This window comes from Callionymus lyra, chromosome 14, assembly GCF_982586985.1.
Source record: "Callionymus lyra chromosome 14, fCalLyr1.hap1.1, whole genome shotgun sequence".
In the NCBI taxonomy this organism is placed as follows: Eukaryota; Metazoa; Chordata; class Actinopteri; order Syngnathiformes; family Callionymidae; genus Callionymus; species Callionymus lyra.
In genome coordinates, this window is record NC_141831.1 from 17,950,592 (window position 1) to 17,977,867 (window position 27,276).

General features: G+C 37.6%; 4 protein-coding genes and 1 non-coding gene across 5 annotated transcripts; 3 read left to right on the forward strand and 2 right to left on the reverse strand.

The window, feature by feature from the left end:
- Positions 1 to 285: 285 nt before the first annotated feature.
- On the forward strand, positions 286 to 4,459 carry medag (mesenteric estrogen dependent adipogenesis). Its single transcript, XM_087806630.1, has 6 exons — positions 286 to 325; positions 1,330 to 1,585; positions 1,667 to 1,767; positions 3,228 to 3,343; positions 3,404 to 3,541; positions 3,615 to 4,459. The coding sequence occupies exons 2-6, from the start codon at positions 1,383 to 1,385 to the stop codon at positions 3,627 to 3,629; spliced, it is 573 nt and encodes a 190-aa protein (XP_087662756.1). The 5' UTR covers positions 286 to 325; positions 1,330 to 1,382; the 3' UTR covers positions 3,630 to 4,459.
- A 153-nt stretch (positions 4,460 to 4,612) lies between these two features.
- Positions 4,613 to 6,133, reverse strand: alox5ap (arachidonate 5-lipoxygenase activating protein). The gene is made up of 5 exons (XM_087806631.1): positions 6,031 to 6,133; positions 5,894 to 5,969; positions 5,120 to 5,190; positions 4,905 to 4,986; positions 4,613 to 4,834 (listed from the first exon to the last, which is right to left on the reverse strand). The coding sequence occupies exons 1-5, from the start codon at positions 6,101 to 6,103 to the stop codon at positions 4,672 to 4,674; spliced, it is 465 nt and encodes a 154-aa protein (XP_087662757.1). The 5' UTR covers positions 6,104 to 6,133; the 3' UTR covers positions 4,613 to 4,671.
- A 630-nt stretch (positions 6,134 to 6,763) lies between these two features.
- Positions 6,764 to 6,835, forward strand: trnae-uuc (transfer RNA glutamic acid (anticodon UUC)). The gene has a single exon. It is a non-coding gene; the product is annotated as a tRNA-Glu (tRNA).
- A 287-nt stretch (positions 6,836 to 7,122) lies between these two features.
- On the reverse strand, positions 7,123 to 18,660 carry uspl1 (ubiquitin specific peptidase like 1). The gene is made up of 9 exons (XM_087806624.1): positions 18,526 to 18,660; positions 16,052 to 16,199; positions 15,559 to 15,681; positions 14,098 to 14,932; positions 13,319 to 13,429; positions 10,299 to 10,428; positions 10,028 to 10,153; positions 8,979 to 9,139; positions 7,123 to 8,894 (listed from the first exon to the last, which is right to left on the reverse strand). Exons 2-9 carry the CDS (start codon positions 16,166 to 16,168, stop codon positions 7,396 to 7,398), a joined length of 3,102 nt encoding a protein of 1,033 aa, XP_087662750.1. The 5' UTR covers positions 16,169 to 16,199; positions 18,526 to 18,660; the 3' UTR covers positions 7,123 to 7,395.
- Positions 18,661 to 22,161: 3,501 nt separating this feature from the next.
- hmgb1a (high mobility group box 1a) lies at positions 22,162 to 25,592 on the forward strand. The gene is made up of 5 exons (XM_087806823.1): positions 22,162 to 22,307; positions 24,166 to 24,326; positions 24,458 to 24,606; positions 24,682 to 24,856; positions 24,938 to 25,592. The coding sequence occupies exons 1-5, from the start codon at positions 22,217 to 22,219 to the stop codon at positions 25,088 to 25,090; spliced, it is 729 nt and encodes a 242-aa protein (XP_087662949.1). The 5' UTR covers positions 22,162 to 22,216; the 3' UTR covers positions 25,091 to 25,592.
- Positions 25,593 to 27,276: the final 1,684 nt, after the last annotated feature.

A 27,276-nucleotide genomic window follows, 5' to 3' on the forward strand; every position in this document is an offset into this window, starting at 1 on the left:
ATAGTTCTCAGCACTGACTTGTTTTTGTACAACATGTGTATGTTATTATGTTATTTTTGATGACAGAATTCTGTTCCATTTTGACCGACGAGTTACCTTTTAGCTACATGGAAAGGGGCTGACGAAATAAATATTGTTTGATAAGAACAATTGAAATCTGTGTTAACAGTATTTTTTGAATAAATAAAGAGATTGTGTTTGATCAAATTGGTTCTGCTGGGAAGCTTTTGAGGAAGTGAAAATAGTCCCACTATAAAAGTGTTTGATGTATTGTTTAAACCACATCAAGTACTTGTCGTGCGGGAAAAATGTTTCACCACAAAAGGTAAATACTGGAAACTAGTTCATATCATTCAAGCTTTATCGCTGATGTGTCATAAGCAAATGTTTCTCGGACACAACCTCCTTTCTAAATGACACAGTGTGACGCATGTATTGTTTTCCTTTGAAAAGAGGCTATTACGGTTTAAGTTAGTTTCCCAGACAGTAAAAGCAGAGAAGAATGAATTAAAACCCACGTGTTGCACTTTCATATTTATCAAGAATTAACTTATCAAAGATATAATAATAATTTAGAATAGTAGTCCTTTAAAATAAATAATTAAAACAAAATGGCCATTTAGATATAATCAAATACAACATATTTTAACAGTTTTCAGTTTTTCTAAAATCTGTCAAATAAACAACGTTCTAATGTATAAGGATAACTTACTTAAAACGCTGACTGTATACTCTGCAATTTAACCAGCTTCTAATAAATATATAACAAATAATTATGAATAATACAATTGTTTAAATTGTTGAATTGATTATTTATATGTATTCTGATTTTACAAATTATCTTTGTCAATGCGCGATTAGAAATACGTTTCTTGGTTTCAAATTAAAATAATCTGGCAATTTTAAAACAATGTATAATAATATTCATATCAAGTATAAACAGGAATGGAACATTTATAAGTATAGTTAACACAACGTATCAATAATTATAAAGTCTAAAACACGTATACATATAGAGAAAATGATTCGAAGTCAATATCTTTTCACGTAAATATATTTATATAACTAAATAAATATTTGTTGATGGGAGTAAAATACGGTCCGTTACAAGCGCTCGTCACACCAACCGGAAGTGTATTGCTCTGTCTGATTTATGTCATTTTATGTTTTCTTACATTGATTTTTAAATATATTTTATGATCGACATTGTGCACTAATCTATTTGTTGGTTTTATGATGTTTATTTTTATTTAGACAGACTTAAATTATAACATGTATTTTGAAATCTAACCGGAAGTGTGTTATGTGGATCTAACTTGACGCGCGCAGGAGAAGAAAAGCAGGATCTCGAAGGACGAGGACCAAACATCATCATCATCATCATGACGAAGGTCAAACGACAGCAACAGGCCCAGATCACGGTCACGGAACTCGAAGAGTTCTTAAGAAACCCACCGGCAGGATTCTCCGTGAGCACCGTGGACTCGGAACACAGAGTCCACTTCGACACGGAAAGAAACTTGGTTCTGATCGACGACTTCAACCATCGCCGGGAGAGAATCGTCTTCCACAAGTCTCTGGGAAGGTAAAAAAAAAAAAGCACAGGGTGGAGGTTCTAATAAACAAGTTATAACTGCGAACTATTACATTTTTTTAAATCCCACAGGAAAGTGAAAATCCATAATCTGCGGGATTACACCACTTTCAGAAAAAGTCTTCTCTCCAAGAAAATCTATTTTTGTGTCTGCGAAAGAAAAGTCAACGGAGGTAAGATTTAAAAAGTGATTCATGATTATTGAAAGTTAATAAATGATGTTCTCACTCAGCAAATTCACAATAGTTTACAAGTTAAACGTGTCTATGGAATATAAAGTCGTAGTTGAAAGTCTATATTCCAAACTACAGAGCATTATAACCAAAGATATTACACAAATATAAAAATGTTAAGTCAACACGAGCAGTATTCAGATTTGATACTATACTATATAGTGTAAATCAATTTAAAAACTATTTAAAAAACGTGATATTTCTAATTGACTTCTCCAATCTGTTCGTATTGTTAATCTCCATCTTTAGAAATCATAATGTAAGTGAACTGAAAACAATATTATTTATTAATTCAATTGATTGTGAATTCAATTTTGTATGTAAGCGGTGATCTGTCAGTAACGGTGACCCCCCCTTAATAAAGAACAAACGAAATATCTTTAACAACTACACAGTCATGGTTGAAAATAGTTCTCTGGAATTTTTTATTTTGTTTCAAAGTTTATACATTTGTGTTGAACTTCTGGGCCACCGTACTTTATCCAGGCATTGGATTGGGTTTTTATTAGACGGACTAATCACTCATCACCGACTAAAAAAATTGAAGAGTCTAGAGTTAACACGATCATGAGTGAGGTCCTTTGTTGACTCTGTGGAAACTGTTAGTGTTTAATAAGTGCTTTGCGATGGCAAGAACACGTTAGCTTATGGTGTGTTGTGTAAAACTGGTGAAAGAAATGACGATTTGTAGGTGAAAAGACACAATATATTGTCATACTTTAGGAACAAGGATGTGTAGTATTGACGAGTACTTGACTTTGGTGTTGCAGAATTTACTCTTGACGAAGTCGTAACTGCTTTCATTTGTTTTGAAACCAAAATGTTTCCAAAATTCAGCTTTAAAAGCTGCTGGAGTCTACTGTATCCTCTCGTCCTCAGACATCGGCGGGATTACATTGTTTCTTTAGCCGCGGAGGATGTAACCAAAGCGGCTGGAAGTTGAATTGCTCTAAACACTAAAATGAAGAAATAATGAAAATATTTTCACTTAATTATAAATAAAAAAATGTATTGTATTTTATACATGGTTAATTGAAAAAATAACACCACTATAAGAAAGTGTACTTTTAATTGAAAGAAAACAAAGAGTAAAATGTCAAATGGATAATTATTATATTATTTATCATTTAATACCAATTTTGTGCTCATTTTATTGGAAATCTTGAGTGAAACTGTTGTGATTCGACCTCAAGAGGGGATGGAGTTCAAGTCTGAAGTAAACAAACATCTAGAGAAAATCTGGGTCAGTTCAAGTGTGTAAATAGCCTCACGTTTCACGAGCCTTCATGTTTGTTTGCACAGTTAAATAAAATAATTTCTAAGTGTGACTCATTTCCCATTGACTCTGGGTGGGTCATGTTTCCCCTCCTACTTCATTTCTCCCCTTCCTTGTTTGTCAGAGGTGAAGCAGCACGTGGTGTGTTTGAATGGCAGCAACCCGTACATCAAGTGGCAACTGGAGAGAGGTCTGGACTGGACCATCTCCTCCGTGGCGGGGGAGAGCTACAAGCTGGCCGTAAGGCGAACCGTTCGATTTATTCAGTTGCTAGTTTTTAAGATACAATCGAATCCACAGATCGACGTGAGGCAGCTGCTGGAGCTCGAGACTGAAGCGGCGCCTCTGTGGACGGACACCGGCTTCACTCTCAAGTACTACTCCGACGCGCTGTTCGACTTCCCACACTGGCTCGGCTTCAGCCGGCGGAGGGTTCAGGTGATGACTGAGGCCCAGGTGAGCTCATCTGAGCAGGTATCTGACTCGACTTCTTCTCTGGTTCTTCCCACAGCTGAGGCCGACATGAAGGCGTGTGCAGGGAAGAGTCTGGAGAAGCTGATCGATACATGTGACGTGATGGTGAATCAAGTAGTGAACATGTTTGGCTGAAGACCTGCAGGGACGTCTTTGTCCACGGTGGCTTGGATGGCTCTGTCTAAATGTGTCTCTGACCATTTTGTAAATACGCAGCTTGTATGACCAAAACCGAAAAGGTCATTTGATACCTTTAAGACTGGAGCTACTTCTAGTTTAAAGCTCAATCTTTTGTATATGATTTTAAATTTGATGCACTTTATAAAAACAGCTTCATTCTCACCTAATTGTTCTCCTGAAACCCCATATGCCGTGAAATAAAAATATAAAAGTAGTAGATGCCTTTAAGGGTTTTTAAATAGAATTAAGTAAGTAAGTAAAGTTTATTTGTAAAGCGCCTTTCTAGGCCGGGGTCACAAAGAGCTTTAACAATAAAAAATAATACACAGTTAAATCATATACTTACACACTAAAACAGGAGTCCCATAAAATCTGGGAAAAGCCTGCACAAAATAAAAATATCAGCCAGAGTCACATTGTTAAATAAGGACCGCAAGGTGGAGACCGGCTCAGTGACAGCAGGGGTTCCACAAACAAGGGGAGGGATTTTCTCTTTAATACATTTAATTTTGAAACTTGTGGGAATAGTGCATTTTAAAAACATTTAGGGCGAAGAAATGTATTTTAAAATGTATTTTGTAAAGTTGAAAAACATGAAAAAAAAAACTTTTTCGCATGTAATATGTTTTTTTTGTATTTTATTAACTTGTACAATGACAATTTTAAATCTATACATTTGAATTAAAATAAGTCTAAAACAAATTTCTATTGTCTTCTTCAAAGGTCTCCATCCCATCACACTTTCCCCCTTAGACTCTGATTTCCTCCCACAGTCCAAAACCACACAGAGTTCAACTACTAAGTATGGTCTGAAGTATGAGTGGTTTATCACCATGGAATCATCACACATAAAGATGTCAATAAAGTGATTTTATTCTTGAAATACCAGGCACTTCTTGGCTTTTAACGGTAAATTATGGGATGAGCAAAAGCGCTGACGCAGCATTGGTGACCGTGTCTATATAATCTTTGTAGTTCCTGCTGCAGAAGCGAACCAGCAGGTAGTTGAAGATTCCCACGATGCACATGAGGAGCAGGAAGAAGAGGATCCTTTTTCCGAATAAGAAACCCGGCGTGCTGCGGAAGCGGGGATTTTAAAAGTTGGAAAAATAGAAGGAACAAGATATACGTTTTTTGTTAAGTTCACCTTTGAGTTGATTGTCCCATATAGCCGGCAAAATACTTCTGCCTGACCATCAGGTAGATGAGTCCGGCGAACGCAGCTGGAGCTGTCAGGGTGGAAAAACACTTGTAAAAGTTTGTCACAAATGGGGTCAGACGTGGGATGGTCACTTAAGAACTTGGAAGTCCTGCATCCAAAAATAGGCTTTTGTTGTGTGAAGTTGTGCGAGTCATTTGTACCTTGACTGAGACACAGGCCGGCGCACCACATGACCGCCAGGAACGTTGGGTAAACGTCCATACAGTTACGGCTGCAAAAGTTACACACATTAACAGAATAAAGGGAAGTTTAGCAACTCTCTGCAATAATTCGGCAGCATTACACTTCTCTTAAATCCTCCTCTCTTTCTAGCAGCAGTCTGTTTTTACATGTGTGGGTAGAACGGAATGCCAGGAAAAAGTGATTCTTGCCTTAAGTGTCTGGTGCAACAGCTTGCAATGGTCAGTGGTGATGTTATGAAGCAGGATGACTAAGCGTTAGAGTTCGAAAGGTTACCAAATAAAAGAAAACGTCTTCATGATTCACTCAAACTCTTGTTCCTCTTATCAGTCAACATGAATAAAAGACCATTGACTTGTTAGTCAACCATTTTCTTTTTTGCACGATTGAGCAACCACTGATTTCAGGTGGGGCAGAAAAAAGTAGAAAAGTCTTAAAGTAGAACAAGAGATTGTGGAGACTACAAGATTAGATGCATAATAATGGTTAAGTTAAAAAATATATTGAATAAAAATATAAATAGCACCAAATTTGTCATCTGACCAAAAAATGAATTTAGCAGTTTGGTCAAATCATTCTTCATTTTATTTGCTATTAGTTATAAATATAAAGTACAAAATATGAATAAAAAACAATCAAATATATATAAAGTTTAAAAAGAATTATATTTATAGAAGAAGAAGAATTATAGAAGAATTATAGTTTTATAATAGAAATATATGCTCATACTTTACCAGGCACAGGAGAGACGCTGGGAAGCAGGGGATTTACTATCCGTGCATTCTTTTTCCACTTTCTGAGCAAAGAAGGCTTGAAATACAACAGAAAATGTCAACAGGAACATTTAGATCAAGTTTTTGATAGTTTCTACCGTTTTGCAGGACGCTGAGGATGGTGATGATGACCAGCATGTAGATGTTCTCCACCACTTTGCTGTTGTCCATGATGAGCACTGACGTGTGTGGAGGTTTACACTGAGTGGTAGAAGTTCCTGTAAAGCACCAAACACACCTACTTCCCCTGCTTTTGAAATTGTCAGTAACAAGACAGTGAGTTTGTTCATGTCTGTGCCAGACACCAGGGGCTCCTTGGAATGAGTTAAAACATCACTTTGATTGTGACATATAAAATTAGAAAACATGTTATTATGAAATCTATATTTTGATGTTTTCATTTGATCTGATTGTAACAAATATTCTTATTCTTGTCCAATATAATCTAGACCGAGAAAAAAACTGTGGTCAAACAGCACCGCCGTGTGGCTGTTAGTGGTAGCGTGCACTACCAAACAAAAACAAATTGTTAGAAAATAGTATCCCCCCACACACAAGTCATTTTAGTATATTAAACAATAATTATTTACATTTTACTTTACGAATATCAATAGTTTGCGCTAGGATGTGTAAAAACAGCAATGCTCCTAGTTGTGTCTAAATCTTCAAATGCACACGAACTACCGATTTATATTTATAACAAATAGCGGTTATTGAGTGTTAAAATGAAAATTGATTATACTTAAAATTAACGAAATTCTTTCCACAACTGGTAGGTTTAGATAGTGAGTTCAGATATGAAAACCATTCTACATTAGAATGTGCTACAGCTCCCATATGGTCTAGCGGTTAGGATTCCTGGTTTTCACCCAGGCGGCCCGGGTTCGACTCCCGGTATGGGAACTACTCCTTTTTATTTATTTAGACAATTGTACGTTAAACAAACGGTTTCCTTTTAATGAAATTTTCACTTTAGTTAGATACACACTTTGAGGGGACAATAAGTCTCAGCCTTCCAACCATCCTTCACACAATATGGTGGAAGAGCAGTTCTTATTCTAGCTTTGTCTCCTGAGGAGAACATTTATTTTTGCTCCACATTTGTGACCTTGGATGAACGCAGGTACCTAGCTCGAGTAGTCTGCGTGTTTATTCCGAGCCATATTTATTTTCCACTTGGATCATGCTCTGATTAAATACACATTTTTCACGTTCATTTGCTTTTTATTGTATTAAATGAAGTTTCATTGATTCCAGAGGATAGAAAACAATCACAGAAACACCATAGTTGAGGTTCAAAAGTGATCCTCTCCGACCAAATGAGCCACAGCCTGGCACTAGAAGTAGTAAAAAAAATATCATCTAAGAATTTAAATAAACAAATATATACATGGTTTTACAAATGTACATCAGAACCATCTATCCTCGTGTCATGTTAAATTCATGCAGGGGTTGAACAGGACTTAGAAAAAAAGGTCGAGCTCACTGAGCACGTCGTTCTCCATCACCGAGGGCTGCTCAGCCACTGCCTGACACAGGAACTCCTCCAGGAAGTTTTCCGTTTGAGGAACACCGACGGTGGAGTTCTTCTCCTGCGGCTCTGCGCCGCCCGGCAAAGCACCCGCCCTGACTTCCTGTCCGCTGACGTACATGTCCAGGAAGCCTGAGCTGTCCGGTGAGAGGTTGTGGACGGTGGTGGCGGGCGACAACAGTTGAGACAGGACTTCGTCACAGTTGGAGCTTTCGTAAGTGCTGGAGGTGACGGTGTTGGGCGACAGCAGGTTGGTGCTGTCCGGCTGCAGGCTGGCTCCGCTCTGACCCAACATCTGGTTCAGCTTGGCCAGCTTCTTCTTCTTGGCCTTGAGCTTCTTCAACAGCTTGTACCTGAGCGCGTCGGTCCCAACCAGGCCTTCGGGAACGCTCGCGCTGTGGTGATTCACGGACGACATTTTGGGGATCGTCGTCGATAGTAACGCTTGAGTGTTATCAAGTGGATTTGGAGTCACAATGCTTTGCCTGCCAAATCCTGAGTACCGTTCAGACGCCTTTATGGGCAAGTTGTCAACGTCCTCCGTCCTGAGCTTTGGCTTTTGGAGGACAGGAGTCACGGTTTGAGAAAGTCTCAGAGGGAGAGGGGTGGAGTGACTCGGGGGTCTTGAGACCTTGTGAGACGTGGCAGGTGATTCAGGGGCTTTACTGGCTATCTTTGCCGGATGTTTGCTGAGGAGGAAAGACCAGCGCTCGCTCACCAAGTTTGAACTCGGGAGCACCGTAGGATGGGAGGTCTGAGTGGAAGACACCGGCGAGGGCGGCTGCCGGACCTTTACCGGAGGCTTCTGGGACAGACGTGGTTCTGGAGCTGCAGCCGAACTTTCCACCTCGTGTTCAACGAGTGCATTTCCACTTTGATTCTTCCTTCTACTCCTGGTTCCAGCTGCAGGCCCCATCCGAGGTATGAACATGTCAGGTGTGGTGTTGGAGTTGGTGGGGGTCTCACCCCCTTGAGAGACCACACTAGCAGAAACCTCAGCAGACACGAGAGTTTTATCCAAAACACCCAAATCCCCTGATGGATCGCTTGTATTGGAACACGGGATTACATCCAGGGTGAGAGTGATGATGTCGTCCTGGCTAAGACCCTCAAACGCGTCCAGCAGCGTCGTGGATCCGATCGCTTTATCGGTCGTGTCGACGCTGGTGGACAACACGTCTGCGATGTCAAAATTGCTGTGAGCCCGAAGCAGGGACTGATCCAGACCGCAGGATTCGTCCGGTCCGTCGGCCGGGCTACACTCGTCCACAGCTGCCGGAGAACTAGCAGACGTAATGGTGGGGGAGCAGATCTGAGGGTCCTTACTCTCGTCCTCCTCCCAGAAGACCATGTGCATTTCTTGAGCAGGGACAGGCAGCAGGTTATGAGACTGACTCTTGTTTTTCAAGTCGTCAAACTCCAGCCAGGATCCTTTAACACAAAGATCATTTATTAAACACAATATCACTGGTAAAGACGCACACGAGGCGACGGAATATTGTGTCGAAAACATACCGTCGGACTGACAGATCCAGGTTATAAAGTGCCGCAGGTCTCGCTTGTACTGTATGATAGAGGTGATTGAATAGTGTCTTCCCTTGAAGGTGAAGTCGTAGGCCGAGACGTCGCTTCGAGGAAGTCCCTCGACAAAGTGCAGTGCAAACACAGATGGAACTCTGCGACAGAAACAACACGTGTTAAATGTTTTATTCTGGGTTTCATTGTTTTTCTAAATCTGTTCCATTATTATGGATGATTCACATTGTTTGTCGTTAAATGTCAACATTAATTATGTTGAATATATTGAAGTTAATTTTTTTGGCTCCATTTTCTATTTTACTTTCATTCATATTTTCTTTACTTTGTGTTATGTGTTGTCATTTTCCCTTTGTTTGTCTTTTCCTCTTTTAAGACAATATGAAAATAGAAAACCTGACTTTATGACATTATTAAATGTAGGACCATCTTAATAAAAGCTCAAATATAAAAAGACAGCCAAAAATAGAACCGATAAAAATTGAAAGGGCAACTAATGTTTTAGTCTTCCTCTCCAAGATGCAGCAAGTCCCTCATCGTCGAGACTTAAGTCCATTATGACCTAATAATGACTTCACTCCTCCAGCTGTAGTCGTGCCCTGATTTGTTAATCCACCTCCCTTCTGGGATTTATGATGCGTAGTGACAAACCTTGATGCTTGACCAATAGCATAAGGCTGGGTTTGGTTATGGTAAACAAGATTTAATCTCCAGAAGTGGGCGGGGCTTAAGTACATTTTCTAAGATAAATATATTTAAACTAAAAATAAGTTTTGTAAAAACAGACACTGATGAGTACAATAGAGTCCAACATCGATTTAAGACACATTTAAATCAACACGCATTCAATTAGTTGTCTTTGAGGCATAATATAACAAAATAAAAATAATTATTGCTCAAATAATTAAAATAAGAATGTTTTAAGAAAAAAAAAGTAAAAAAAAGCCCCTTTCCAGGCATTAAAAAATGTAACAACCACCTTGATTTTAATGTATTGTTTATTAGTGGCATCATCTTTAAAGACTCACCTCTCCAGCACCATCATCCTTCTCTGATCACTCAAAGAGCATCTGTTACATGGGGCAGAGTTGGATGCGTGAAGTGGGTGCCAGTCGGGAAAGAGGTTTGTTAATGTGGGAAGAGTTTTCGTGACCCTTAAAAGAAAAGAAAAGTGAGTTGATTATAGTTTCAAGGTGACAAAAACCATTGAAACATGCATTTCCATATGGTCTTCTGTATGGAATGACAGCTCTGCATTTCACATGTAAAAACATAAAAACATCCTATTAGTTGCCTCACCGTTCTCTTGTTTGGAGTTTACATCCAGAGCACTTGAACTCCCAGGAGAAGGTGGCCTGGAAAAGTGGCTCAATGTTGGAGTCCATCTTTAGCAGAAGTGGCAAAGCAAACACAGGAGTTTCCCTCTGACCTGGAGAAAAATAAGAAGACAGCAGGTAAAGCACCTACTTTTGTGCAACATTTGAATAGATGAAGGGTTGCTAGCTTGGCACTGCGAACCAAAATGACTTGCAGGAATTAAAGTGATAGATAGCCTAAATATAAAAAAGAAGACAGCACCCAGGGTAGACAGATGTTTACAAAAAGTGTTACCTATCTGTGTAGCATATTAGCCTTTTAGCTTCCGCCACAAACTAAAATGTAAACAATTGTTTTTCTTGTCGAGCTGTCACCAACAAGAGGAACATCACAGACGACAACCCTTAGTCTACATGAGGGTGAGTAAAAATGAGTTAAAAAAATGATTTAAGTAAGAATATTGGCTGAACTAGCCCTTTAAGACTTTTTTCCGTTTATGGTCATCTACTTCTCTGTTTACACTCAAGCCACTCGTTACCTTAGCAACAGTACTTCACCTGCAATCAAATAATTTTCCACTGTACCTATTCTTTTATATCTTTATTCAAACAATGTTCTATTGTATTCGGTCAATTTACAACTGTACTCAAGCAATTCTCCTGAGAAAAGAAAAGATGTTCGGATTGAAAAGAAGCAGAGAACAACAGTTCTTTATTCTTAATCATACTTTTATTTTTCCCTAAACAGAATATGTACATCAAACCAAAATGAACATTTTATGTCAATATTTATTTAACACGATGTTGTCTTCATCCATGTCCTTCCATCTTGACTCCCTCTTATAGTCCAAACTCAAAACTCAACCCTGTAAACTCTCTTCATTCATTACCGTTCATTTCATTGTGATTTTCATGTTTTTCCTTTAGCACTTGTAAAGTGACCTTGATAGATTTTTGAAAGTTGCGTTGAAATTATTATAATTAGATAGATATATAAAACTAATGACATAATTATCATGTGATCATATGATAACCACAACATGTTTATTATTTATCATTTCTATTTGTCACAAGAACCTTATGCAAGTCATGTGATCATTTATGCGCGTCATGAGTACGACGACAGAGAAGAGCTAAAGAAAACTTGAACACCAGACTTACTCCAGGAGAGGAAGCTCTTTAGATACACTTGCACTCCTGCTGTTGACAAACGCATCTTCTTCCCTCCTTTTTAATACACACGTTTAGCTGAAGGGGGAATCTGTTGGCATAAGCCCCTGAAGAGGTCACTTAAAGACGGACTGTCAAATCAGGATTAAGCAACTGGCAGCATTGAGAGTAATGTGGCTCTTAGGCAACAACTCAAAGTCAGTGGTGGTTAAATATCGGAATTCAGATTATACAAGAAATGACTGTCTTCAAATGCTTATAAATTCAGTCACTATTTTCTCCTACAGCTTGAAAGTTACATTATCTCTGGTGAGCAAGATGAAACCCTCCTCGTCTGATGTCCTACCTTGAAGCTCTTTATCAAAGCATCTGATGTAATTGTCCCATGGGTTACCAATATGGTGAACCTCTCCCTTTCCACAGGGGTTTCTCCAATGCATTTAAACATGCCATTGAGGAGCCTTTGCTCAAAAAGCCAGGCTTAGACCGGACTGACCTCAGTCATATCAGGCCTATTTCTAAGGTCCCTTTCTTGCCCAAGATCTTGGAGAAGGTGGTGTCTGAAGTTCCTGGATCAGATCGACACCCATGAGAAGTTTCAGTCTGGCTTCCGCAAACATCCCTCTACGGATCCTGCTGAGAAGACTAAAGGATGTGGAAGTGGGGCTGTCTGGGTCTGATTTACAGTTTTTCTCGTCATACCTTTCTGGGCACAGTTTCAGAATCTGCCAATCAAATGAGGTCTGAATCGGCGGATCTGTTGTGTGGAGTCCCTCAAGGTTCCATTCTCGGTCCTTTATTGTTTTTGCTGTGCTTGATTCCCCTGGGTAAAATCATTTATAGATTTCCTGATGTTTCTCACCACATCTTTTCAGATGACATCCAGCTCTACTGCTCTTTTGATCCAACTGAGCCCAGGAGGCTGAACAGCTTAGTCAATTGTTTGATAGAAATCAAACAATGGCTGAGTGAAAATACTTTGCAGTTAAATGTGGACAAAACTGAAACTTTTGTGATTGCTCCTGATGACAAAGTTCCAGGTTTGAGTCAGTACTTGGGTGACAAAGACATTTCTCTAGTTCAACACTTGCAGAAAACTGACCAGAATCTGTTTCCTTCAATAAAGAAAAAATTGAACTTAGGAAAATGTTGTCACAATATTATCTGGAGCTTGTGATCCATGAGTTTGTGTCTTCTCGTCTGGACTTGTAACAGTTTATTTTCGTGACTAAACAAGAAGGAGCTGTCTCGCCTACAGTTGATACAGAACTCTGCAGCGAAAATTCTGACCCGCTCTAGTAGAAGAACTCACTATCATTTCGTTCGTTATATTAGAAAAACAAGCTCATAATTCCTTGACATTATTTCTGAATAGGGAAAAATAGCGGCTTAAAATATTCCGTATAGAACGATCGATGTTTTCTTAATAGATACAGATCATCCGTTGAATGAGTACATATTTATGTATGTGAATATTTTATTATCCACTCCTGTAACTACAAACACTTGTGTGTTCATTTTTGATCAATATTGATCGTTAATGTTACTCTGATGTGAACATCTCAATGTGACTAGTGAGGCCGACATGCATTTGACACACAATTTTCACCAAACTCTTTTCCTTTTATATAAGTTTTGTTGTTGTATTGCAAGTGTCAGTGAATTTTTTGACATCCATAATGTCTGTTCCTCATCTTATCCAAACCACTGACCTATTTAAAGGTAGGGACAAAAACATTGATCTATTGTGATTGAGCATAAAAAAAAGATGGCATGGCATGGATTGTACTCGAGACAAAATATACTACAGAAACTTTTAAAATGTGGACTTACCAAGCTCACACTGGAGCTGAGGCTGAAGCATTTTAAAGATGGACATCCTGAGATTGTGGAGGTCGGTGTTGGCCTTTCGTAGGACATGACGAGGCACTCTCACGCTGCCATCTGCAACACACAGAATAGATTGAAAAATTAAACATTTCCATTCATAGTATAAACAATGTCAATGTATTGAAAACAGTTTCAATTATTATTTTTTTTTAGAGCAATGAGACTGCTCGATGATATGCAAACTATGAATATTAATTATAAGAGAAAACTAATGTATTGATTTAAGTGTCCCTTTAATTGATCTTGGACCTCTATTGTACCCATTAATATGTGTCTGTTTGTACAAAACTCTTAATTTACACATTTAGATTAGAAAACGTGCTCAAGCCCCGCCCACTAAAAACGCTTTGTCTGAAGATTAAATCCCGTTTCTCATAATCAAACCTTCTCTGCCGTGATTGGTCAAGCATTGAGGTTTGTCACCGTGTGTCATCAATCCAAGAAGTCTCCTCCTCAAAGGGTCTTGTTGTATAAACAAAGCGGGGATTGAATATAGTTGGCTGGCGGAGTAGTGAAGCCCATTATAACATTACAATGGACTTTATATTTATTTATAAAAATAACTTCAAACACCTTCGTGAAGTTGTAAGTAATAAAAAATTGTGTACACATGTCTATAAGCTTAAGATAGTGACTGAATCCAAAAAAAAAGAAAAGAACCCATCAGCAAAAGCACAATTTTTCTTTGACTTTAACTTTGAAAATATGATGAGTTGGCTTACCTTCAGTGTGCTGGTGAACTCCAACCGCAGCGCAGATGCTTGCATACTCCCTCTTTAAATTCCAAACCAAGGACTCCTGAATATTAGCCGCTTTCAAATTGTTGAAGTTCTTGCAGTTCACAAAAACAACAAGCAACACGTCCAGCCAACACAGGTTGTCTCTGTTCTTCCAGAAAAGTGGGCCGACAGATACGAGACCTTCAAGACGTGACAGATCCTCAGTTTCCTTTTCAACATTGAGTCCATCACATTGGCTGGTTACGATTGTCGGTTCCTCTCTTTTACGCTCATGCTCCGGCAGCGGTGAACTCCTAAGGCCATTTGAAACAATGTGGCTGGTTGCTTGGCTCACATGGTGATTATCGTCTTTCTCAAGGTTTTCAAGAACACGAGGTACATCAGATAGTGGGGTGACATCATTACCAGCAGCAGAAAACAAGAGTTTCTTTCTTGGGCTTTGATGGATTCCAGCCAAAAGTTCAGAAGGACCAACAACATCTGAGCTGGTGACAAGAGCATTAGGATCTTTCAGTAAATTATCTCCTGATGTCTGAGGGCTTTTAATATGGTTTTGAACCTCATGTCCACCTTCTGTGCCATTTGGTAAAATATGTCCATTACTTTCCGTCCTTGAGGTGTCGGACTCCTCAATTGTACGAGTGATGCTTGAAATCAAAATATTCTCAGGGTCCGTAGATTTGTGACGTTTTGAATTGACTGGATCCTCATCTTGCAGTGCTGAAGGAAGCTTCCTTTTTTGATCGACAGGGGGTTTAACAGGTACCAAGCTGGCCAAAATATCATCCAGAGACTGGCTGACGAGTGGGAAGAGGCACTATTTGAGAAAAGGGAAAATGATCAAATCAATAAATGATACAACAATACAAGATAACATCTAAAGTACATCTAAAATACACGACTGAACTAAAATCCCATATTCAATTGATTTAGTTATAAGATGTACCTTTTAAGACATGCTTACGAAACATGATCCTTCACTTCCTTTCACTCGACAAACAACTGTCCATCATGGATGATGACGGAACCAGATGGAGTGCACGAATGCTCCTCCCCAGATGAAACACTAATAGACTCAGGGACTCTTTCTTTTCTCGTACTATTAGGCTGTTTAATTCTAAATTTGGGGGCAGGATTGGAGCAAAAAGATGATGATATTCCATGTTAATCTTTGTATCCTTTATCTTTGTTATTTTTTTCTTTGATCCATGTTCTTTATCTTTAGATAAGATCATTTTGCACTTTTTTACAGAAACTTATCTTGTTCTTTATGAATCTATCGTCTGTGTTGCCGTGTGCTGGAAAAACAATTTCCAGAAGGAGACCTCCAGAGGGCTCAATAGTTTCATCTATCTATCTATGATCCCTTTTATAGCAGCACAGTGAACTTAACGCTGTTTTAACACTGAACAGTGTGAACACAGCTAGAGTCATGCTACTTACATCTGAGTTTGTGCAGAGGGTGATTGACTCCTTGAGGTTGACGCGGTAAGAGCGTAGAGTGTGTGTTAAGCCTTTTGAAGTGCACCAAGGACAGTATTCCAGTGAAGAGGCCCTTTCATTTACCTGAAAAGCAAAAAAAAACACTGAAACAATGACATTGAAAACCATTAGGATTATTGTAAAAAATGATAAGACATTTTTACTGAATATTATGTAATGTTTTAGATAAAGAAATGGCCTAGCATACTAATTTTTAAGTGGTGAACAAATGACAGATAGAACTAAAAGATGCCGAAATATACAACATGAATAATTGTACACTATGTGAAGAAGACACTTAATTCTGACTAAACATCAACCATATCTTTCGCCTTTTACTAAAGATTTCCGTGTTCTGTTTTGTCAATTTTATACTGCTTGAATGCAGCCAGTTTCAATTATAATTCAGCTTTGCGCACATGGCCGTTACAGAAAGAACAAAAAGTCTACTGACTTTTCCCAAATACCCCACCAGCGGTGAGGCAAAAGCCCCCAAACCAGTGTCTTCTGCACTCATCAGCAAACCACAGTTTCTCCTCTGGTCCAAGGATGTCGAATGAAATAACACCATGTCAACACAACCTGGCTAACCTCTGAGTGAGCTGGGGAGAGAAAAAGAAAATTAAACATTGCACATCAATAAATAAATACAGCATAGAATAAATAAATTGCAATAGAATTAAATTCAAGGATATGATGAAAATGTGAGTCCGCCTTTCTTTCACATAATAGGATCTACTTGAAAATACAAATGTTGTTATGTAATAATGTGTATACAAGACATGGAGAAAAAACTGACTGATCTGTTAAATATAATACACATACATACTACAGATCATCACCAAGAAAGGAGACAATGACCAATGTTGCTAATAGCTTAGACACACATGTAGAGCTTTTGGATCTGAAGTCTGGCAGAAATGCACAGCTTCTATGCAATGATTAATAAAAACCAAATCTTGTTTAAAGTTTTTCTGTGAAATTATACCTTCCACTCAACACAATGGAAGGATTTTTTTTTTTTTTACTGTAATTCTGAAAATCTAAGACAATGCTCTGAAAAGGGTCGATGTGGGGAAGTATCATTGTGTCTTTATTTCCTTTGATGGATGTTTTGTATGCTCTGGTCTACAGTTGTCACAATGACAAGATTTGTTTTTAACATCTGTAAAGGTGGCAAATAGGGCTTCAATGATCAAAACTGATGAAACTTTCCTTACAAACATACCATCTTTGTCTTTGTTACAATAAAACAAGTCAATAAAGTGCAGGCCATCAAGTCTTGTTTGTCTTATTTACTATACAGCTGTGTTATGGCTTATGCTTTAGGCTTTATTTGGTCTTTTAAGTGGCCTTGTTGAAGACTATAAACAGAGCTCCTTTCTACACTCGAGTCAAAGCAACAGAAGAAGCATAACGATTTTTGAAGAAGAAGAAAGAAGATTAGAATAACCCCAGAGAAAACAGAAGAAAAGAGGTAAGAGCAGTACCATTAAAGGTTTCATTTCTGACTTCAGAAGAAGGAAATTTATCATGGTACATATATTGAAAATAGAAAGAAAAAAAAGACCAAAAAATCTATTCTATGTGTATATTCTATTGGAAAGTTAATCTGTTTTTTCTAGGCAAAAGACAAATATTATAGCTAAGCTTTGGAACGATCTTCCTCTCCGTTTGTGCTTGATGGATCTACTGACTCTTTCAAGGAACATCTTAAGACGTTTTTATTTGTTCAGGCTTTTCCTTGATTTTCTGGAACTACTGTGTTGTTCTCAGTGTTATCTTGACCTTTAAAGTATATACTTTATTGAATATTGTTTTGATTGTTAAAGCGCCTTGTGACCCTGGTCTGAAAACCTACTTACAATAAGAGCATGTCAAAGATTATTTAAAGGCCTTTCTTTGTACTCTTTGATACTTGTCCATGTCACTAAATTGGTTGGCCTTCATTCTGGCCAGTATATAGCTTTAAATAAGGCAATTAGCCTTTGTGTCCTTTATTTTCTTTCACCTCGATCATGACACTCAAAAGAAACTATAACATAACCTTTTTCTTTAACATTCGTAGATTAAAGTCAGTAATATATTCAACTAAAAAGTTGTAAAGCTAAAATTAAAGAGAAGTGCAAGTAAGTAAGTAAGTAAATAAGTAATTTTTATTTGTATAGCGCTTTTCCAGACCAGGGTCACAAAGTGCTTAAACAATCAAAACAATATTCAATAAAGTATATATTTTAAAGATCAAGATAAAACTGATTACACAACAGGAGTTCCAGAAAATCAAGGAAAAGCCTGAAAAAATAAAAACGTCTTAAGATGTTTCTTGAAGGAGTCAGTAGATCCATCAAGCGCAAAGAGAGAGGAGGATCGTTCCAAAGCTTTAGTAAGTGATCTTTAGACTTAGATCCGTGTAAGAAAAAGCACATTTGTGGCATTTAGTCGTTTTATTGTCGCCAAGGAGGGCTGTTCTCTGAGGGCCTTTCCAGTTAAATATAAAAATGTAATTATAACTAAAAATGAATATGCTTTGACAAGACGTTTCGGCATTGTGTTATCCGTAGTCCATACCTTGAGCATTGAAAGGTTATCCAGTCGTTTGTAAGGATAAAGTAAATCTAAACTAATAAAACAAAGTCCAGAGGCTTAAGTTAAAACCACTACTTTGATGGCTGAAAAGGCATAGTTCTTAACAGGTCCAAGTGTCGCCATATTCACAACAATATCAAATAAAAAGCGCGTCATAATGTCTGACCGTGTTTCTGCCTTAAATGCCATTTAAAATGAGCACGAGGATAAAGGGTAAAAAAGAACAAAAGCGTGCTAAATGTACATGTTTTGAACGTGCTATCGTCCGTGCCGCATGTTAGCGCGCTAGCTAACGTTAGTCGCAACACAGGATTTATCCCACATACCTGTGACCGTACTTACCATATTTAAAAACATACTTCTCCCTTTAGGAAAATCATCAGCAAAATCCATACACGGCGCGTGAATTCGATTATTTCCCACTTGTTAGAGGACTCGCTTCCACATTGGCCATGCGTTTCTGGAACGTTCACGTTCCGTTTGCCGGCGACGGTTGCAACGGTCTTTGTGCTCCCCTCCTACAAGAACAAAGGTTCCGGGGTGTTTACTGAGCCTTTTTTTTTATTTTTAAATTAAAGTTGAAATGCGCTGGTGGAGACTCTACATCCAGGCAATAAAGCGCAAATAGTTTAATACATTTATCAAATGTACCTGTTTTTATAGTATGTAAAAAGAATAACTGAATCACTTCTTGAATGGTTGACAGTTAAATCCGGGGATTTCCACGACTACCCCCCAACCCCATCATAAATTGAACTTGAAGAAAAAATAAAACATGTTTACCCTTTGTTTTCTCTTTATGATCAGAGAATTAGCAAAATATCCAGTCATTTTTAAAGGAAAATACATTATAAGGCATTGCTATCTAAAATGTTAATTAACAACATTATTATATTACTATTTTTCTTAAAATATTTAAATGCAAACAAATAAGCTATTTTGATATTTTACATTATAGATTAAAAAAATGTGGGGCTAGTTGTAATGCAATAAAAATGTAAATCATTTTTTAGAAGTGATTAATTAATCATTTTTTTGTGCTGTCAAATAAACGCAATATTAACATATTTCAGAATCAAGAAACCTATATTGCCATTGCTGTAAACACAACGATGATGATAACATATTATCGTGTATTCAATAAAGAATAAAAAGCAATAGTAAATTATTTGGTTAATTTGGACTTTAGAAAAAGCATCTTTCCTTTGAATTGATCATTTTCTAAAAGGCATTTGTTATTGTGGCTGTGGAAAGGTGGGATAATGTTACATATGTCCCTTGCTCTAGTTCGTCTGTAATCCAGCACCCACACCTTCTTTCCCTGCCCCACACCCAAAGACATGCATTCAAACACACACACACACACACACACTTACACAGTTGTGTATTCGCGTTTCCCATTTACACCATCCAATCCCGCCTCCTGTATCCTCCTCCCATAAGCCCCTCCTGTATGAGCAGCTCTCCTGTCCTCTATTTTTCCTCCTGATGACAAAATGAATTTGCATATTTTTCACAGGGAGTGCTCATTAGAATGCATAAACCGGTCGCCTCCTCGCCTCCTGAGCATGGTATAGCTTATTGCCACGGCACCTCCTGGTGCAAAATGAGATGCACAATAAACGAGACAGTGAGCATCACAGGCAGACATGTGGCCTGAGTCTGGTTTGTGATTGGCATTTCAAATTAGCTCATCCTTCTCGTTCTTAATCAAAGGATCGTTAAGAGCGTATGTGCTGTAAATCAGAGTATTGCTAGAATTTAACATGGTATAATATAATACCCCTGTAACCTTCTTAAATTTCATCAAAACCTGAAATATTTCTTGTGTAAACCACATTCAACTCAGTCAACATCTAACAGCAGTTTCAGATTTTGAACAGAATAAGATTTTTCATTGTAAGATTGTGTAGGTTAATGAAATTCACTGTCAATTTATTTATTTTAATTATTCATGTAACATTATATAAGCTAGTTCAAGCAAAAGACACAGTCAAACCGTGGAACACAGAAAAACACAATCTCTTAAGATGTGATAGAATAAACTAGCAATTTGTGGATCTGGTTCAATTTTAACTATAACTATAGTTGTTAACTTTTATACACACCGTAGAAATAAACCTGATGTTTAAACATTTCTGCATATTGCTTGACATGTCCAATCCCAGTTTAATATTTTAGTCCAAACCCTGCCATAAGCTATTTTTTAAGAAAGATGTTGAAAAGATAAAGATTTGTGTATAATTAATTTGATATTATTATGTGTTGAATAGCATTATGTATGCTAATGAAAACTAGTTGTAATTAAAAATTGTAATTTGGGTATAAAACAAAATCAATGAAAATGTATTAGTGGAAAGAACAATACCAAACACAGAACAATTGGGTAAAGAATACCACTGTACAACATTAAAACATAAGGGGAGAATTTTTCAGAAATCTACATGGATGTGTTAATATATTTAAGTAAAGAGATTCATATTTGAGTCTCATTTTTAATTTGATATGTATTTATTAATTCCAATAGCTCTTAATTCACATTTATATAGCATATAAAAATGCTCCATTAGGAGGAGATATTAAATATCAAATATCATTAGATACATCTAACGATAAAACTAAAGAAAGGGAAAATTATAACAAATAGTTGTTTTTTTGTGTTAATGTTAATTTTCCTTTTTTGCTCTTTACATGACTGTAATTATCGATATATAAATATATACATATATATATAAATTAAGATAATTTCCAAACTAAGCAATAGAAAAAGAACCAAAGCAGCCATTCTGCAGCGGCGTATATATATATATATATATATATATATATATATATATACAAAATAAGCAATAGAAAAACAGTGTGTATATGTATATATATATATATATATATATATATATATATATATATATATATATATTCCTTATATATATATATATATATATATACGCACTGTTTTTCTATTGATTATTTTGGAAATTATCTTAATTCATTATTTTACAAAACAAAAGTTGTGTTTACAACACTAGCAATTTCTGATTCCGATCCTCGTACGCTTTAACCAATTAGATAACTACCATGAAAGGTGCTACTCAATACGATTTGTATATCATTAAGAAATAATGGAGGAATGATGAAAACAAAACAATGGGATGAAAGATCAAACAAAACATGGAATCAAAACATATTATCGTCTTACAAATGAAAGAGAAACGGATCATCTAATTAAAACTTTGATACAAATTGTTAACTCAGTAAAAACAAAAAAATATTATATAGTAAATAAACATGATGTTGTTGATGAATATGTAAAGGTACACACATGTATTCCACTAGATATATAGTGGTGTGAGGCGGCACCTTTATACTCTATACCATAATGTGAATTAAATGTAAATTGTAAATAAAACAAGTGTCTCTTATCTCTCATATGTAGAAAACAATGACATTTGTGATTAATAAGAGGCATCAATATTCCTAGATAAAGGTAAAACCACTGAAGACCTTTTAAAAAAATGAAATGTTTTGCTTTGGCGTTTGCCTCTAATGCAACTTAAAATCCCTCTACATGTCATATCCAGGGTGATTTTGGCATGTATAGTCGTTTTTATGATCACTGGTGTAATTTTTAATATGCCAATATGTTGACCAGTATTAAGGCTAATGCACAATTAAGCAGGTAGTTGAGGTGACCAAGCATGTGCTCGACAACACCGGCACGTCCGTCCGCAGGTGCGTGGCTCGCCGACCGCAAGCGCTACACGTTCCCTCATTCATCTCGCTCGCCTACTGTACACTACACTGTGCTCAACGCTCTGAATTCAATACTATGGCAAACACACTACACTACTACCAGCTCCGGCATGCTGGACGGGAATACGTTTCGTATCCACCCGCCTCGGAAAAGCTCGATGACGTTGCACAAAAGGGGACCAATCACGCGTCGCCTTCTATTAGGACAATGAAAAGGAGGTGTCCAATCGGAGCGGCGCACGATCCGGCGCTGACCAATGAGGCGGGAGCTCCACCGAGAGTAATGTTAGCGAGCCTAGAGAGTGAAGACACTGCGTATCGCCTGTTTCCCCTCACAGTGCACAGCCATTGCGGAGCATTGAGACCCAGCTTCAGTAAGTATATCACGGCAAATTATTTCAATGTTCGCAATGATGATAACATCTGAAATTACCGCACGGAATACTTTACCATGATCATATCTGAAGCATTGAAGTTGATTTAAAGCTTAAATTTCCATCGGAACCATCTTTAAAAACAAACTGAAATAATACCCGGTGATGTTACATTGGTGTTAACGGGGAGACGCGCAGAAAAAAAGGAGACAATATTTATATTCGTTTTTTCGGAAATTAATGGATTAAATGGGAAAATATCAAAAAAGAATTATTTTATTTATTGTATTTGTATGTGCGGTGGCCTCGGGCCGACATAACGGTTCGTGGTTATCGAGTCAAAATTAGAAGAATGTCTAGCGGAGGAGCACGGTTAGCGACAATGGTAGAAGACCAGTCATTGCCATTGCAGTGCATTACGAAGCGGAATGTCTATGGGGATGAAGTGTCGGTAAAAATCGTAAAAACTAAAGAAAAAGATGGAGGCTGTGTAAGTACACACAGATGTGTGTTTGTTTGGTTAAAATCCGCCCTGGAAGACGTTTAAAAAATTCGCTCACGATCTGCGCTTTACTGTAATGGCTGACTGTATTCACATAGGAAACAAGGCAGCGAGAGCCAGCGACAGAGGCGCAGTTCGCTTCAACTTTTTCCAACCGGGTTTTCTCGAAAAACAAACCGACAACTATAGGATCTAACGACGGCAAATTAAAGATCCATCTTTCGCGCTTCCAACGAGACCATTGCGGGATTTTTCCGATGTTCCTAAGGGGTTTAAATCGGAGCTTGAAGCGGAGCAGTCGGCGCGGTCGCTCTGCCCTCTATTGCATGCAGTGCGCTGACACAAAGAGAAGGAGCCATATTCTCCCTGTTAGTGGATGAAGACGAGCGGCCATTAGAAACACAGTGAGCAGCAGCCGCTCATAGACACACACAGTCCCAATGTATTACTATACTAGGCGGCCAATGCAATAGGATTCAATCGGAGGAAAGATTTTTGTCAAGATCGCCGGCTTTTTCGACATGTTTGTTCGGTCGCAAAGCTAATAGGGAGGCGGGGGGAGACATTTGAGGGGGACTTTCTTTCATGAAGAAGGCATTCTCACAAAATGGAAGAAGAAATATTGCCGTCGTTGTTGACCTCCTTTTCCTCAACGAAGAGCCTGATGCGCCATTACTACTCCACTCGACGCCGCTTGCTGGAGACATGCAGCCGCCCGTTATAGCCGATTTTCGAGCGGAATTTCAACAGTTTTAACACATTTTCCAAAATTCACCAAAAATGACAACCACATTACGCACATGATTAAAAACAATTTTAAACAATAAATAAATAAAAATATAACACATTTTAACTCTTAATAACAAATTTATCTACATTTGAAGTTTCTTTTACTTTTGACAAAAAAAAACCTTTTTACCACAATAAACCTACTTTGGGCAATTTTGTTGAGGTTTGTTTCCATCTTGAAGACGCATTTAGTGTGAACTAGAACTTTTTCAAGGGAAGTTCGTGAAGTTCATGGTGAGAGTAGAGGAACATTTATAGCGGTTGGATTGTTGTCCTCCGTTATTTACCAGCTGTTTGGCGAGTTTTGAATTAAAAACATTTGGTATCATACTTAATTAATAAAATATCAATACACTCAAAACAAGTTTTTTCACATTTATTTTAATTAATAAATTGATTTTTATCATTATTTTTAGATTTGGCAGTTATTTGAAAAAATGACACATTTAAGTACTTTTCTCGTTACTAAATTAAAAAGGTGTTCCATCTGTTTGTTTCCAATATGAACCATCCTACTGTACAATAACACAATTTAATATTAAACACAATTTCATCTTTTTTTCTCAGAAATTGCGTCCAAAATGGGAAAAGATCCGAACAAGCCGAGGGGCAAGATGTCCTCGTATGCTTATTTTGTCCAGACCTGTCGGGAGGAGCATAAGAAGAAGCACCCTGAAGCTTCGGTGAATTTTGCCGAGTTTTCCAAGAAGTGCTCTGAGCGCTGGAAGGTAAGACACATACGTCTCTGTGTATGTTTAAATAATTTCAATACAGGAGGTAACACTCTTACAACCTATTTAACTAAGGTGTTGGCACATACACTCATGAGCTTATTGTCCGTCTCTTTTTTTTTTTTTAGACTATGTCTGCAAAGGAAAAGGGCAAATTCGAGGACCTTGCCAAGCAGGATAAGGTGCGCTATGAGAGGGAGATGATGGACTATATTCCTGTAGGGAAGGGAGGCAAGAAGAAGCCCTTCAAGGATCCCAATGCTCCCAAGAGACCCCCGTAAGTAATATGAAACAAAGCAAAGCTGAATGTTTACGAAACACGGTTATTATGAAAAACTTTTCTTCTATTCAGATCCGCCTTTTTCATCTTCTGTGCTGAGTTCCGCCCAAAAGTGAAGGGGGAGACTCCCGGGCTCACCATTGGAGACGTGGCCAAGAGGCTTGGCGAGATGTGGAATGGCACCTCCGCAGAGGACAAGCAGCCGTACGAGAAGAAGGCTTCTAAACTGAAGGAGAAGTACGTGAAGGTAAAGTGGCTTTATTTTCATACTATTCCGAAGATTCCGCAAGTATCTTCCTCCTCTGACAACCTTGACTTCCCGATCCAGGATGTCGCCGCGTATCGCGCAAAGGGCAAAACTGGCAGCAGTGCTCCGGCCAAAGCACCACCAGTCAAGGTAGATAAGAAGGATGATGATGACGATGACGATGATGATGACGACGAGGAAGATGAGGACGACGACGACGATGATGACGAGTAGAGTTTATCGACGTACAAAGTGGTCATGTCCTTGTTTATAAAGCATTTAACCCCCTTGTACACACTTCACTTACTGAAAGAAAATGCATTAGTATCTAAGGGGTAAAAAAAAAACAAAAAAACAAAAAGGCTGTGTATATCAGTTGTTTTTATGCTGTACAGTTTTTTTTTCTCCTTTTTTGTATAGTTCACACTACACAAGTATCGTGTCTGTGTCTTTCTGCTAGTCTTATTTTTCCAGTGATAGTTCCTAGACCACTATCCTACCTGTTGCAGTGTAAAGGGGTGGACTTACAGTATTTACCATAGCTAGAGGTGCACAGCACATAAAAAAAAATCTTATTTAGACTTGCGTGTTTCTGTTCTTTCTCTGTGTTTTTATGTTAAGGAATTTGACGTATCACAGTTTTACTGATGTTCTATGTACCACTGTAATAGCAAAAGTAAGAAGAATGCCTTGTTTATTGTTGAAATTGCTTCTGATGTCAATAAACATTTTTTTTAATAAACATTATTTGTATTGACGAAAAAGGTATAAATAGGTGGATACTGTAAAAAAAACGGGGATCAATAATGGCATAATGATGCAGTTTATTTTGAGTTAAAAATGCCCCCAGGGTATGTTTTTTGTATATGCAGAGGTGAGGAGTCTAAGTTGTATGGCTGTTCACAAAATCAAATTTGAGTTGACGTTACAATGCCTGGAGACAATTAAATGGAGCAGGAAAGCATGTAACAGCCATGCCTCAATAAACTGTTCCTATGCAGAATGACTCATCACCACAACTGTTAGTGTCCTGTGTGCCTTTTTCCCCCTTTTTTCTTTTTTTACATCACTGTGGTTGTATACAAACTAGCTTTGTAGCTGGAGATTTGTGAAAAGTTGTAGCATTCTGCTCTGCATGCCAACATGCATCACTGAATCTTGCTGTTTTATTTAGATACAGCTGCTTCATCTGTCATGTACTCTCTCAGGTCGCATCTAGGTTAAAAGAAAAAAAGAAAAACAACATTTATATAAGGAGGATTATGTGCCCAGTGACATTAAAGTAGTGCAGGCCACACATCCATGGCGTCCATACTGTACATCAATGGGTTTCTGTGGCAGTGAAATATATTTCACTAATTCAACACATTCACTAGTCGCTAACCTTGGATCACCGAGTGTGTTATCAACAGAGGACAGCCGAGTTGACCTCTGCACTGGTTTTGATAAAAGGGAACAAGCTTCCTGATATCCACTGGTTATATATAAACCATCTTTTAAGGTCAAATTATGGCTACTTCCACTAGCAAACGCTGGATGTGACAACTGCAAGCTGCTGTCACTGCTGATTATTATGACATCTGTGCTGTGTCCATGGGGCCTGTTCACAGTTGCAGCGACTAGGACTGAGGATGTGTTTGTGTGTGTGTTGGCTCCTGGATTGAAGCCGGGGAGGGAAACTATGCAGGAACAGTTGCAGCGTGTGAGGCTGCTGTCAGCTGTTGATCGCGTCTACATGGGCCTATACAGGCCAGAAGAGGTTTAGCTACAGAGCCTCCTAATCCTACCAGCTGGTGTCTACAGTGTTGCTCCATCTGTGGTCAGAGCGCGACACCTAGTGGCTGAAAATAATTAATTTACGACATGAAAATAAAACAAGAGGTAGAAGTTACAGCCATCAGGAGCCATCTGGATATTTAATACTTATTTAATATTTCAAATGTCGATTCGTAACCATTTAAATTCATTACGAAAACGAAAATGTTTGTGATGATTTTTTATAAAGGAATTAAAAATAAAAAGTATTAAAAAAAGTATTGAATTGTTGGAATTTGAATATCAAACTGTGTAAAAAACATTCATTTAGAAAACAATCAATATTTTAAAGTTTTATTACATATACAAAATATTGTATTATATTATATATAATATAAACTATTATATATTATATATAATATAATATATATAGTATTATGTATTATATTATATATAATATATAATAGTTTTTTTTATTTCTATTTTATTTTATTTTTATTCTATTTTATTTTGTTAATAGTGTCAAATTTCTAATTTTGTAAATAATTTGTATATTCTTAAGATCGTTTTTATTTTGTATTATCTCTTTTATTATTTCTTTTTTCCTTGCACTTTATTTTTTTCAACTGCGCTGTTATGAAAGTGTGTTTCCCCTCTGGGGATGA